At 41.7% G+C, this 13,065-nt stretch overlaps 2 protein-coding genes and 1 long non-coding RNA gene across 12 annotated transcripts in view; 2 read left to right on the plus strand and 1 right to left on the minus strand.

The window, feature by feature from the left end:
- The window catches only part of SCAI (suppressor of cancer cell invasion), a 45,226-nt gene extending 39,273 nt beyond the window's left edge, over positions 1-5,953 (plus strand). For 2 of the 3 annotated variants that reach the window (XM_075170870.1, XM_075170868.1), the window contains 4 exons: positions 910-982; positions 2,572-2,745; positions 2,958-3,058; positions 3,814-5,953. In XM_075170870.1, the coding sequence (XP_075026971.1) occupies positions 910-982; positions 2,572-2,745; positions 2,958-3,058; positions 3,814-3,963 (498 nt within the window). In that variant the 3' untranslated portion in view covers positions 3,964-5,953. The remainder of the gene's footprint in view (positions 1-909; positions 983-2,571; positions 2,746-2,957; positions 3,059-3,813) is intronic. The other variant, XM_075170869.1, reaches the window with a different exon arrangement.
- Positions 1-10,045, minus strand: LOC142091499 (uncharacterized). Its single transcript, XR_012676826.1, has 3 exons — positions 9,878-10,045; positions 6,819-6,905; positions 1-494 (listed from the first exon to the last, which is right to left on the minus strand). It is a non-coding gene; the product is annotated as an uncharacterized LOC142091499 (long non-coding RNA).
- Positions 10,046-13,065, plus strand: part of GOLGA1 (golgin A1) — a 19,898-nt gene continuing 16,878 nt past the window's right edge. For 6 of the 8 annotated variants that reach the window (XM_075170873.1, XM_075170875.1, XM_075170874.1 and 3 more), the window contains exons 1-3: positions 10,046-10,139; positions 10,634-10,945; positions 12,495-12,585. In XM_075170873.1, coding sequence (XP_075026974.1) covers positions 10,811-10,945; positions 12,495-12,585 — 226 coding nt within the window. In that variant the 5' untranslated portion in view covers positions 10,046-10,139; positions 10,634-10,810. The remainder of the gene's footprint in view (positions 10,140-10,633; positions 10,946-12,494; positions 12,586-13,065) is intronic. The other 2 variants (XM_075170877.1, XM_075170878.1) reach the window with 1 other exon arrangement.

Below are 13,065 nucleotides of genomic sequence, written 5' to 3' on the forward strand. Positions count from 1 at the left end.
TTTAAGAACATAATCTGCAGAAATGTGTGTTGCACTCATGGGCTCTGGATGCATGGTTTGAATGTGTGCTCTGATAGGATGAGACATGATCATTTACATTTTCTATGGTTTTGCAAGCCTTCAGTTTTAAGAAGGCTGTTCTTGGTGAGATATATGACAGCTAATGAGGTTGTGTAAATGAATTTTTTTTTCTTGGTGATAATTATTATCAATCAGTATACCTACCAGACAGATACATAGTAGGATTGTTACCAGGTAAATGTTGGTGAGACTGGACAAAGGCGTCATTTGAGGTTTCTGGAGAAATTCTTGTGCAACAGGACACTTAGGCAATATTTAAGGTGCTGGTGGAGAAGGTGTATGAAATGAATATTGTAAAATGAGGGTTCAGTATAGCAGATGTTAAGGTTATGACATAACTTGCTTTAAAGGAAACTTATTTTAAAACTTTTCTCCACTGGGCTCTTCTGTTTCATCAGAAACAGTTCCTCCTGCTAGAAAGAAAAGGGGAAAGAAATTACTTTGACTGGATAATTCAGTTGGTATTGAGGAAAGATACTAGATCTATTTTAACGTGAAAGCCAATGGCTTTCATTTTTATTGCAGAACATGATATTTTTCAAGTAATGTATTACTACTGAAAGCCATATTTCTATGAAATTAGTGTCTGCTATCAGTAGCAGTAAAATGAGAGAATTGTAATTCCTTTAAAATGTAATGGGTTATATTCTTTCTGTGCTGTGATCTCTAAGTAAGTTAACTTGTCAGCCTTACTGCCAATGCTGAACTGTGTGATGGGCATTAGTGTGTTCTCTGTCATTAATAATCTTTGTTCGTACCCTTAACCTGCTGTATATTCAAAAGGAAGCAAAGTGACCATCAATACTTCAAAATTTTTATCTGTTACAGAATTTCACAAACTTATTTGGACAGCCATTGGTGTGCTTGCTTTCTCCAACAGCATATCCAAAAGCATTACAAGGTATGTGTAGTATTGCATTTCCTAACAAGTTGCAGTTGCATCATATATCTATCCCAAACAAATATAACTTAGATTCTTCAGGAGAAGATAGCTTTTCATCACTATGTAATCCCTAAATCAGATTAACATTCTCTGAAGTAGTATGATAAAGTTTAGTTACTGTTTATGGCAAATAATTTATTCTAACAATGATGATATTTCTACAGATAGCTTCGACAAGTGCCAGGAGGCAAAGTCTCTCCTACACAGAGACTCAGAAAATTGCCAGCCCAGTGCTGGGATGATGATGATGATTAGCACTTTGGGTAGTTTTATTAGTCCCAGAAAGTGAGCAGAGTCAGTTAAGGTATCAGCTTTTAAATGCCAGGTGTAGAGCAAAATCTTCTCAGATCTTGCTCTGATTTTGGAGGGTAAGTTAAGAAAAACCATTGGCTTTGTATGCCCTGAGAAGGTGTGTTTATAATAGGAACTGGCAATGAAACATTATATTCTTCAGTCCTTGTGACTACTATAAAATATAAATCATTCCAGACTTTTTCATTGGAATTTGCCATGTTAAGGTTATTATCCATCACAAAGACAAGTACAAAGATCTAGCTTAAGCCACATAGAGTGATTTTAGGCAAGTATCATGAGAGAATGTGCAAGAAGTGGAAGCTTCTCATTTGTTTTGAAACTATTCCTGTTATTTAGCTGAAACTTAAGTAGAAAATAAGTACTGTAATAATGAGAATCCTGTTTAAACAGAAACTCTGAAAAATAGAACTAACTTTATAAAATACTGCATGCTTATATTGTGTTCATGGACTAGTCAGGAAAGTCTTGCTGTGGTTCTGAGGGGGTGCTACACTGCACTAGAGCGCAGTGCAAAGAGTTCTTAGCTGAACCTAAGTGAGCCTCTGAGTCAGTATGGCATTACACCATGCACGCTTTGTGCCCAAGTCCTGGAAGAAAAAAAAAAGGAAATGCACCAAAACAAGTCAGCAATTCTTGCTGATGAGGAAGTGGCCTTACTGTCTGGGCACATGATCTTATGTGCATTGCCTTTCTTTTTGACTTCCCAGTTGATTGAGATGAAGCTTGGACCTCTGTGTATCATGTTGAACTGCATGGAGTAAATGGGCTTTAGGATATTGTGATGCCCAACAAAAGGGCAACTATGTAGACTTCGGGGGGGAGGATGTATAGGTTCAACTGCCTGTTTTTTTGAATGGAATAAGAATGTCCATGTTTAATACTTCTCTTTGGGATTTATAATCAGGATCTTCTATCGGTTGTTTCAGTTATGGCTTTTGTGTTCAAGTTACGTGCTCAAAATGAAGATACAGGCCTCCCACAATTCATGAGAAAATCTCGTTTCTCTTGGTCTTAATGCACATCTCCAGTAAGCCTTTATTGCTAGTCATTGCATCATCTTGAGAACAGGTCTGCCACAAGAGGAGAGAAGATGTAACTAACACAGAGGATTAGTTCCTCTGTTACAGAATTTAGTGGGTGAGCGACTTCATTCTGTGGCAGGGACAGCTTTTCTGTTGCATGTGCCAAATATATCTCTTTGTCTATTGATTTTTTTTTTTTTTTTTTTTTAGATCAGTCTCAGCGGGGTAGCCTCTTCACACTCTTTCTGAACAATCCTTTAATGGCATTCCTATTTGTCTCTGGATTATCAAGCATGCGCAGAGGATTGTGGGAGAAGTGTCAAGATTACCTTAGAAAAATCAACCGAGATATTGCCCAGCTGCTGACCCACTCCCGATCCATAGGTATGTGCCTAAAGACGCACAACTGAACCTTAGCGTGCTAATGAAGTGGATGCTGTTTTTTCTTGCTCTGCCTTTCCAAGGGACAGAATAGTGAATAAGGGGAATGCACAAGAATTCGTAGTGGTTTCCCCCAAGTCTTTTTTTTTTCTTTTTTTTTTTTTTTTAATTTTTTTAAACCTTTCTAAACTGAGTTTTCTTTGCGTTCTCCGCAGATCAGTCCTTTCTTCAGTTTTTTGGGGATGAATTTCTTCGCTTGCTTCTAACAAGATTTATCTTCTGTTCGGCTACTATGAGGATGCACAAAATTTTCCGGGTATGCAGGGATATCTATCCCTTTGTGAGAACGACAGCCAAGTGCATATAGAACTGCATTGCCTCAGGATGGAAGGGTCTTAGGGCTAAGCATATCACTGTGACTTTAGAAAGATAACTGATGCTCACATGCTAATGCCTACAGCTTGTATTGAATCTGTGCCTTTGTTTCTCTCCAAAGGCATGAAGCCTTTGACTTGCTGAAGCTTTATTCCTCTACATTAAGTAGCAGACACGCTCTAATTCATTTATGTCACGCTGAACAGCTTTGTCTGCTAGAAAAGTTCCTCTTAATAATTCAAGATTATTTCTATACAACTAAAAAGGTATAGAACAAGAATATAAGAGGAAGTGGGGAGGAGCGGAATGTTATTGCTAGAATGTATTCTAGCATGAATGGATTTTGAAAGGTCTTTGAAGTGTGAATTAATAAACTAAACAGGAAGATGGTATTTTCCCTCCCTGTTGGTTAATGCTGTGCCAACAGTGAAGTCTGCTTCTGGATCTACACCATTTTATATATGTGAGTGTTGGCATATAAACTGCCTGCTCCATTTTAAATATTACAGAAAAAAATGGAAGTCGACGCACAGAAGTATACAGTATTCATCTTGTCTAACTGCAGACATCGAGTAGCTTTCCAAGCCTAAGTTAGCTACCTAGGCTCTTAAGTGAAATTGGCCTTTTGAAATCTTCTTCATAAAGCGTGTAAAAATAAATGAATGTCTGATTCTTTTTGTTTTCACTGTCATCTAGCAGGAGACTCGAAATTATCCAGAATCTTATCCTCAGCTGCCAAGAGATGAAACGGTGGAGAACCCTCACCTCCAAAAGCACATTTTGGAGCTGGCTTCCATACTGGATGTTAGGAATGTTTTCCTGGAAAACACCCTCGATGACTATTAAGAGAAACTGTCTTACTGCAAAGGGGTTTCCCTGGCCACAGATTTTGAATGGTGCAGTTTTATAATGTGAAAATCATAAAAGGAAGTACTTGATTTTATTTTTAAATTTAGGACCATTATTTTAAAAAGTAATAATAAACAGCTGTTAGTTTAGCTGTTCCATTCTGTATGGGGTCAATTTTATAAGCAGAAATTTTCATGTCTTTTAAATGTTAAACTAAAGAATCACTAGAGGTTTATTTCTGGTCTTGTGGCTATCAGCCACATTTCCAACAGCTGATCCTAAGCATAGAAGTATTATTGGTTACCTTTAGCCCACATTTGTGGAAATCCTTTATTTTTATACAATTTTAAGAAATTGGAAAAAATCAATAGAAAAACAATATTTTATCCCCAAAGAGTCTGGATTTGAAATTATTAAGGTGGAACCACACAGTGCAAACCAACAATAGCAATAAAACAGAGTCCTTCATAACAAATATATTTTTTCAGTCTTAGGCAAGTAAGTAGACAAAACTGTGGACAATTAAGTTGCATTTGGAGCAGTGGGTTTGAAGTGAAGTTGTAAAGACACTTAACGCTCCCTAAAATTTGACACAGCAATTTTGTATATTAACTTTGTACTGCTGGCCAAGGACACAATTTCCACTCTGCCTGATTTGCTAGATGATTAGCAGATTAGCAAATTACAAAACTAAGAAAGCTAGCCCCCATCTCTCACTGTAATATGGGTCATCTTGCCATTTGTATTGCTGCCACAATTTTCCAGGAGGAGAGGGCGTTCTTCATTTTGAGGTACTAGACAGAAGTTCTTACACTTCCAGCAGGTGTTATCCCTCCTTTCCGTGTGTGGATGGAATGTGTGGCTCCCACAATGTTACCAGTCCCTGGTAGGAGCTGAAAGGATATCCCATATAGTGCTGAATACGAGCACTTCCTATCACTTATTTATCTGACCCATTTGTGCTGGATCCCTGTGCCCTTGGAGAGGTGCTGGTGCTCCTCTTGCAGGTTAAACAAAGCGGGTGCTGCCATAAAGCCCTGTTAATGTTTTGCATGCCCACCATTGCATCTCAGTCCTATCTTTGAACCAGTAGAACTGAGGGGCTGCAATTATGTTTGGCAGCACTATAGGCTCCCTCAGCCCATAATGCTCAGTCTGGGTATGTTGAGGAGTACAGTGGCGTTTGTAAAGGCACTTGCTGGAGAAGGCTACTCTGACTCCTGGGAAAAATGCTTGCTGACTCATTTGGACTGTACTGCCTTCCTTGCCGAGCTAGAGAACCTCTTGCAACTCCTGACAGTGAAGGTGTGAGCAAGGAGAAGGAACAGACAATATTTTAAATTCTTAAATGAAAAAATCTGTTTTCACTGTTCCATGGGCTGCTAGAAAAGTAGTGAAAGGACAAGTCTGATCAGTGCTTTTATGTTGAACCTCAGCCATGCCTCTATTTTTAGGTGAAAAAAATGCAGAACTTGCTGACTACCATATCATGGTAGGCCTGTTTGCAATGCCATCATACAAGGTATGATCTAGTCAGCCGGAATAGTGAAGGGCAGCAGATCAGCACTGATGGACCCCATTCAGCTGAGGAGAGCATGGTATGGAACAGCAAGAATTGCTGGAGTGTAGCTGGGAAGTTTGCATGAAGGTTCTTTGTAGCTGGGGTGAAGCTTATGCCATCCATTCTTTAATTTCCCAAGTGTAAAAAATTCTGTGAATGCTAGTGTTTGTTCTGAGCAGTCTTGAAGCTGGTATATTGAGCCCCCCACCACTTGGTGCTGCTCTTCTTTGGACTATGGCAGGACTTCGTTACCTGGGATGTGGAGTTTATTTTAATAAAGAGTGTGTGTTTGTGTGTGTGCATGTGTATTCTAGGCGTTTGTGTGTATATGTACAATATGCATACATCTACTGGCTGGTGTAAATTGTAAATATGTATATATGTATAGGTACTTGTATATGTATTAAACAGAATGAAACAGTACAATGTCTATATACAAAATTTATATATACACACATACGCCATTTTGGGTGGATTCCACAAGGCGTTGCAGATCATTTGTAGTTGTAGTAATGGTTATGGCTCTTCTGCCATTGTAATTCACTGTTTCCAGGGACTTACACTTGGATCTTGAAGTAATTCATAACTGATTTCAGATACAGGAGGCCTTAGTTAGCCAGGGGAATGAGTACTCCTGTATATATTACAGTGATAAGATTCATGTATTCTTAACTGTGAAGCTGATGATCTGCCTTTCTTTCTGGTAGGGGGTCCCCAGTTACTAAAACATGGGATTGTATGTAGAAGCTAAAGATACTGAAAGCCTTTAATGCAGCAGCAAGTGAGAGACAGGTTATCTGTTACCCTGCCTGCTATTCTTCCACCAGCAGTGTTCAGCTTGCATGGAAAAGGGGAATTTCGTTTTCCCCAGCTCACTGCCTTCCAACCAAATGCTTTTGTTTTGCTTTAGCTTTTTCTTTGATGAAGCTGTTCTCATTTTGGTTCTGTATATCTGGAAAAGAGTATGTTATTTCTAAGCATAGGAATGATGATGATGCCATTAGTGTGGGCTGGTGAACGTCTGTGGAACGTTGCTTGTTAACTGACTGGGAAAGCCTTGGCGGTCCCAGTCTTTGTTTTAGCTGGGCTGAAGCAAGGAGTCCTTGCTTGTTATCTGAGAGGCTTCTAATCCACTTTGCAGCCCTAAGAAGAGGTTCTGTTGCTTGCTACCAAGGTAGATTAATCAGAGGAGAATGCACTTTTTTAAAAACAAAACAAAAAAACCTGAAGAAGCTGGAATGTAGGAGGAGAATATAAGGCCTTGAAAAATTAGTTCAGAAGTTGAACTTACCAGTGATGACTGTCCAAGTCAAAAATTCATTCTTGAGGTCCTTCATTCTCTTCTTACCTACTGATCTTTGGTTCAGAAGGTATGCTCCTGGTAGAGATATTCAAAGATAAAGATTTCACTCCTGTTGTGTTGGTAGGAGTACAGAATTGTATTTTGTAAGAGAAAGGCTGATACCTTCTGTCTGCTCTAGCTGTAGATAGGACGAGTATCTGGTCTTGGATTTTGAGCCAGCCCCCTCCCTTCCCACCCAAAGCAACTACATTCAAGATGAAAATACCAATATTTTCCTCTCCAAGTAAAAGCTTGTCTTGTTTGAACTGAGTCATTCTAAACTTGTGCTACTGTGTGCCATGTGCTATGGTCGTAGGTACCTTCTCGATGTATGCTTGTATGTACTGAAGAAAAATTTGGTTTATGTATCTAGCAGTCCTCACTGTGGAAGCGAAGCAAAGACTGAACCATTTTTAAGTGAGAAGAGAACAAATCCTTTTCTTCTCAAGCCCAATGCCTTCCCTCTTGTCTTGCTCTCCCTTTCTCCGTTTATCTTTACTGCTTATGTTAGCAGAGGAGACTTGCCACCACCAGGCAATACGGAATTAAAGGGGAGAGGATAATGTGACCTGGACTGAGTATGTTGTTATTGGACTACTATTGCCTAGCTCCTGCTTACTGCATGTGGTATGCCCAAACGAGTCCTGCTTCCACAGTAGGCACCTCTATTTGTACTCCTGTTCAAACTGGCTTTAGAACATCTAGCCGAAGTAACTGCTGTTGCCTTTTTTTTCCCCTTTGACTTCTCAAAATAACAGTGAGAGGGGAATACAAGGTTATGAATCTTTAATGCTCTGTTTTTTAATCGCTCTCAGGATGTGATGTGTCATTTAGCTTCATGCGCAAACTAAATGGAGCACTAACTTCTGTGAGCGGGGCAAACTGGACTTGCTCCCTGGAGTGCTTTCCTGAGAAGTTTCAGGACGGTTTGTTTGGGTAGTTCATCAAAATAATATCGTCAAGTCATGACTTACTAAACCTTACTAAACCCCTCAAGACTATTCCCCAGGGAGATGTGCAGAGGTGTCTTTTAAGGATCTTTCAAGGAAATGGGGGGGGGGGGGCAGGAAATTAGGCCTCAAAAAATCATCTTCAAAAGCTACAACTTCAGTAGCTCTGGTCAGGCTTCTCCTCTAAGGACAGGATGAAAGTGCCGCTCCAAGAGTCATCCCCGGCATGCTGTTGTGAAGCTCCTCCCCTGCCCTGCCACCTTCCTTGTGCTGTAACTCCATGCTGTGCTTCGGGTCTGCTTTTTCCTGAAAGCTAAAAAGCTTGGAATCTGTCTGAACAACTTTTTTTGTCTTGAGGCTTCTTTTGTAAAAGCTTTATCTATGTTAGATTCTTCAGTAACTGTTGTGACTACAGATCACCAATGATAGCAGTGGCAGAGCCCTTGTTTAGTCCTGCCTGTTCCATATTGAGTGGCTGCTTAGTGTCGGTAGCTGATCTGTGGTGGCTGCTGCTGCTCCTGGGACTGAGGGAGCTCCGCAGGCAGTAACAGCAAGAGTAATCTTACAAACAAGGGGAAAAATCTAATACACAGAGCTGAAAGCTGGTCTGTGCAACTCGGTAACATTAGACTAGCTGCAGTCAGCCTTTGTATGAGGGATACTGGCGCAGAGGACAGCGGCAAAAATCTCCAGAGCAGAGAGATTATACATTCCTGAGGTGGCTCTCTTACATTTTTAATACCTTTGACTTCTAGAGCAATACTGTTCTGTGACCAAATGATTGCAAGTGCTTTAAAGAGCCAGATGTCCACAAATAGAGCAGGGGAGGAACACATTGGACACATGTATCTGCTTTATATTCAGGAGTGAAAGTAAGCTACCTTTCTTTTATTTTCCCTCCAAAGCATTACTCTGCCAAGACAGAGGAGATTTAGTTCAGTATTTCTGAATTTGACAGATCTTTTGGGGGATTCGGGAGTGTCTCTCCTATTGACTTATTAATGCGCCAGCTGCCCAGATGCACGCATAGATGTTTTGCTCTTAAAGGTCCTGGTTTCACTCTCATTGAGAGCAGACCTCACTGCAACTTGCTGGCCCAGAGGAGCCCCCTGAGCAGTGCAGACCGTACCACGGTCTAGTAGCAGCAGCTGTTCCTTCAAGAATAAAAGCCTGTTGTGAGTATCTGCCCCACTGACTTTGCGCATTTCTTTCGGCATGTGTTTTATTATCACTTCTCAGTTGTAAATGACTTATTAGGAGCCGGATTCTGCCTCATGCAGGCTAAAGAGCACAAGTTGCTTCTGCCCTGGCCAAGGCTCAGTGCGGGCAAGGGGAAGGCAGGTGGGAGAGGGAGGGAGAGTTCTGGAACTGCAGAGGAACTGTGCCTCAGACAGTCCATCTGCGTAGGTAAAGGGAGCGTTTTGCCTCTCTGAGAATCAGATTATTTATTACCAAAAGTAATTTTATAGTGAATTGGTTTAAACTTATTTTACAGCCATGTGCCTGTATATCATATTTTGGTAAAAAACACAGATATTTTACTTAAAATATAGAGATGTATAAATAAACTTTTTTGGAGCAAATAGACTTTTCTTGCAAGGGATCTGTAATCGCCAAAGCAATGTAATACCAGAAACTATTCTGCCATTGTTCTTGGTGTCTTTGGGCGGAAAGGAATACGTTCGTGTTACTGCTGGGAATTTCGGGGAAAAGTAAAAGCTGAGATTAAAATGAGAACTGCTCTCGCTCCACTTCAGAAATGAACACCTCGCTTTCCACCTTGGTTTGTATTAGTAATAAAACCGAAACGCAAGGCCTGCTTACTGCTGCCGTTACCACGTTTTAAGCCTTTTTCAGTGACTTTGGAGATTTCTGTACGCTTTTGTTTGCGTTAGCGGCCGCGCGGCCGCCCGCGTTTCTCCGGTTTTGCTGTGTACGAGCCCGGTCCGTCCCCCCCTGTGTACACCGGGCCGGGGTGCCCCCGCGGGAAGGCCCTGCCCTTCGCCGGGCGCGGTTCGCGTTCCCTCACTTGTATTCTTTGGCTGTTGTCAGAACTACCTTGCTTTTCCGGCCGTGTCGAAGGCGTTTACTATTAATAAACTGTGGCAAATGCTTGTAACGAGGCGCCTGGTGCGGTCCGGGGCGCGGCGGCGGGCGGGGCGGGAGGAGCTGGGCCCGGGCTGGGGTTCGCGGCCGCCCCAAGGCGCCTGCGCACCGGCGCGCGCTGCTTCCGGCCCGCGCGGCGCTTCCGGGTCAGTGTCGCCTGGGAAAGCGGCGGCGGCCCCGGGGTCCCGGCGGCGGCGAGGCCAGGCCATGGGCGGTGAGGGCGCGAGGGGGCCGGCGCGGCGGGGCCTGGCGCGGCGCCGGGGGCCGGTGGAGCAGGCTGCGGAGCCGGGCTGGGGAAGCGGGGGGCGGCGGGGCCGGTCCGCAGCGCTTGGCCGGGGGCCGCAGGTGAGCGGCGGCGGCTCCTCGGCGGCCTCAGAGCAGGGCAGCAGCCGCCGCGGACCGGCGTGCTGGGGACCGGCCGGCCCCGAACTTCCCTCGCCTTTGGGTGGGGGCCGGGCTGCGGAGAGCCGGCGGGCTGCGGAGAGCCGCCCGCCCGCACACCGCTCCCGCAGCCGACGCCGGCCCCTGCCCGTCCCGGTTTGGGTCACTGTCACGGTTTGGGTGGGTTTTTTGAAGGGTTCTGCTCTGGATTACTTTCTTTTTTAGCCTGTTATAACAGGTGTGATATTAAAAGGCGTTTAGTTATCTTTAAGTGTTTAATACGAGTAGAAATTTTTAGTGTGGAACCCATATGTCTTTAATTTGCAGGTACTGGTAGTCTACGAAGGCTTTAATGGAACTAGAAATGCAATAAAACTGAGTGCATGAGGCACAAAATTAAATGTCGGCATCTGGAAGCTTTAAACAGAGCGTCAGTATATTAACCATATTGGAGGTAGTGGCTTTTCAAAGTAACTGGCTACTTCAGTGCTATAGAGCAGTAAAATGTTTGCAAAACTGAAGAAGAAGATAGCAGAAGAGGCAGCTATTGCTCCCAGACCAGGAGGAGCTGCCAGGATACCCAGGTCTGTCAGTAAGGAGTCAATTACGTCTGTGGGAGCAGACTCCGGAGATGACTTTGTAAGTTACACCTTGCTTTGAACTTTGATTTCTCTTACAGCTTTTCTATTACGGCTTTACAGACAACCATTTTAAGTCTAGTGTATGAGTTGAACGCGTATTGTGGTATCTTTGCACATCTTAATGTGTAAATGAATCATTAGCTTGAATAAACTTAAATACTGAAGAGAAAATGTTTGTATGTTAACCATAGTAGTTATTAGGAGGCTTATATTCCCGTGTAAACATGAGTTACAAAGCTATCTCAATACAGAATGTTGTTAAACAGACATAAAATATAGAATAAAGTGTTAGTAATGTGTAAGATACCTATTTGTAAAATTAATTACTGAAGCAGTAGGAAAGGAAGCTAGATACTGGTTAGTTATGATCTTGCTGTGGACCATCGTTCACCTCTTGGCTTCCTGGTACTCTTCCTACTCGAGCATATTGTTTATGCAACGTATATTCAGTTTTGCTGCGCTCAAAACTATTGTAGTTCCTCCAATGTCTGGTTTAAACTCTCTTTCATTATAAAGCGTTGTTTAAGCAAGCTGTATAATTCTAGGATCGTATGGGTTAAATGAAACCCTGTAATGCTCTGGCACCTCTGCCCCTTGACGGCTATCGTATTTTTCAAAACCTGGATTAAGGCACAGTGTCTGACCACTGTTGGAGCCAACAGTACCCGCTATATTGCAGCACGTCGCTTTGTGATTCTGTTTTGCTGTCTGCAAAATGGAGAAGTTATTTACCCAGCTGAGTTTTAACTCATTTTTTCTGAAGCTTAGCTGAAATTCCAGTTCTGTTAAGCAGAAATTTGGAACTCCTAATGTTTAAATACATTTTACAATGGAAATATATTAGTCTGTGTTTTTCTGAAATTTTTTTGCACTTAACAGATTCTCACATAGAAATTTCATTTACCGTCTTGTGAGTTCAGAGAACAGAAAACAAATAATGACGATAGCTGAAGCCTTGAGTAGTTTTCAGAAAACCTCCAAGAATTAGTTGTTTCAGTAATATTCATTTAACTGCTCTTAATATTGATTTTTATGGAGCTAAAAAACCCCGTAGAGAATCATAAGTCAGTTATGCAGTGGATTTTTGCATGGAGAGACCATTGCATGGAAAGACTACTGCGTTAGTGCTTAAGTGAGCTTATCCCAGGTGAAGAGTGTTACTGTTTCTTTTCTGTTTACTTAGTTTTCCAGAAACCTTTCGCTTTGACCCATCCTGACACCTGTACTGTAGAGCCTGATTTTTTTTTTCCCCTTTGTTGTTCCGTTATGCCATCTCCTCAATGATCAGTTTGAACAAATAGTTTCAGCTATAGCATTGTATTTCATGGAACAGGCCAGTGTTGCAGAGCTGACTATTTAAGCCCTTGTTGTTTTTCTTCTTCAGCATTTTTTACCCATTCTGCTGTGCTAGTACAACTTTCCCCTTTACGTGAAAAACTGAAGCATTATTCCTAGGTGGGATAGTGTTTATTATCATAGAGTTAGTATATGGCAGGATCACTTTTTCTGAATTTTGTAATTTACATGAGTGTTGTTTTTCTACCAAGGCTTCTGACGGAAGCAGCTCTAGAGAGGATCTTTCATCCCAGTTGTTCAGAAGAAATGAACAAATAAGAAAACTGGAGGTCAAGCTATCTGGTATGTGTCTTGATACATATAAACCCTATTACTTTAGGAAATACTTCCTTTTGAATTTAATTAATCTATTGAAAATATATGGATTTAGGTTTTTTGAAAATTCATTTGTAACAACCCTGTTGATTGTAATCTAGGTAGCATCCAATATAACTGATTTTTTTATAAAGAAGACTGGCTCTTTTCTGCTGATTTCACGACACGTGATTCTTTTGAACAGCTGGGATAGCTTTCTGTCCCCATGCTTCAAATATTGTCTTTCCCCACTTTTACTTATTCTGTGTATGTAATGGTTTGTTTCTCTTAGGATCTAAGCTTTCTGATGTTGACAGTAACTCAGTGCCATCCTTAAAGAAGTGAACTTCAAAATGAAGAAAAAGCAAAGGATTCAACATAAAACAGTCTTACAGCTTTTTTTCTTTCTAAGATAATATCTTGTCCTGTAAAGCTGTAGTAAGGGCTCTACTCTGACACTGCTTTCCA

Source organism: Calonectris borealis, chromosome 21, assembly GCF_964195595.1.
Source record: "Calonectris borealis chromosome 21, bCalBor7.hap1.2, whole genome shotgun sequence".
In the NCBI taxonomy this organism is placed as follows: Eukaryota; Metazoa; Chordata; class Aves; order Procellariiformes; family Procellariidae; genus Calonectris; species Calonectris borealis.